The sequence below is a fragment of the Arachis ipaensis genome, chromosome B07 (assembly GCF_000816755.2).
Source record: "Arachis ipaensis cultivar K30076 chromosome B07, Araip1.1, whole genome shotgun sequence".
In the NCBI taxonomy this organism is placed as follows: Eukaryota; Viridiplantae; Streptophyta; class Magnoliopsida; order Fabales; family Fabaceae; genus Arachis; species Arachis ipaensis.
The window spans coordinates 15993827-15994591 of record NC_029791.2 but is presented as its reverse complement, the minus strand read 5'-3'; the positions used below and the strand labels follow the sequence as shown (position 1 = coordinate 15994591).

The 765-nt window shown below is 41.0% G+C and overlaps 1 protein-coding gene across 1 annotated transcript in view; it reads right to left on the bottom strand.

The window, feature by feature from the left end:
* The window catches only part of LOC107609651 (protein OPI10 homolog), a gene marked incomplete in the record, with an annotated part of 2859 nt that extends 2254 nt beyond the window's left edge, over positions 1–605 (bottom strand). Inside the window, 2 exon segments of the mRNA XM_016311658.2 lie at positions 1–175; positions 297–605. Coding sequence (XP_016167144.1) covers positions 1–175; positions 297–399 — 278 coding nt within the window.

Sequence of the window (765 nt, the reverse complement as noted above, 5' to 3'; positions counted from 1 at the left end):
GGCTCCGGCCACGGCAACGAGATCACGGCGGAGGGGCGAGCAAGCGTGACGGCGCCGCAGAAGACGAACGGTGATCCCGGCGACTGGACGTAGACGGCGAGCGCCTTGTCCGGAGGAAGGGTAAAGCCGTTGAGAAGGAAGATGCAAACCTCGCGAATTTGATCGTACGCCTCACCTGCGCATGTTAGAGTGAAGCTGTTTGTTATGGAGAGGACGCTAATGTGCGCAGGATAGTGAGCTGGTAATGTTACTAATTATATTTACAAAAATAAATAAAAAAAATAAAAATTGTTTACCGACGAAAGTGTTCATGTCGAGAACCCAATGGAAGGTATCGATTTGGGCGAAGGTGGAGATGTCTATGGGGAAGCTGCGGTTTGGGAAAACTACTCCGAACATCTTTTAATTTTCTTCGTGGTATGTTTTTAGCTTTTAGATTTTCTTCTATTCAAGAATCAAGATTGAGAAGTAGCAGCGAGGTGGAAGTGGTGGTGTTGCGACGGGGTTAAAGATGGGGTTTGGAGTTGAGTTGAGTCCCGTCATGGGTGGTCTAGAACATTCTGGACTTGAAGAGGGACGTATGTGTCTTTTCAGCGTTGTATTTTTATCCCATGTGTGGACGGTGGAGTACTGCACTAATTATGTTCTATGAATTTCTACCAAAAGATTTTTTTAAGAAATTTTTTTAGAAAAATAAAAATAAATTTTATATTTAAATATTTTATTTAAAATATTTTTTATTCAATAATTATATTTAAATATAAT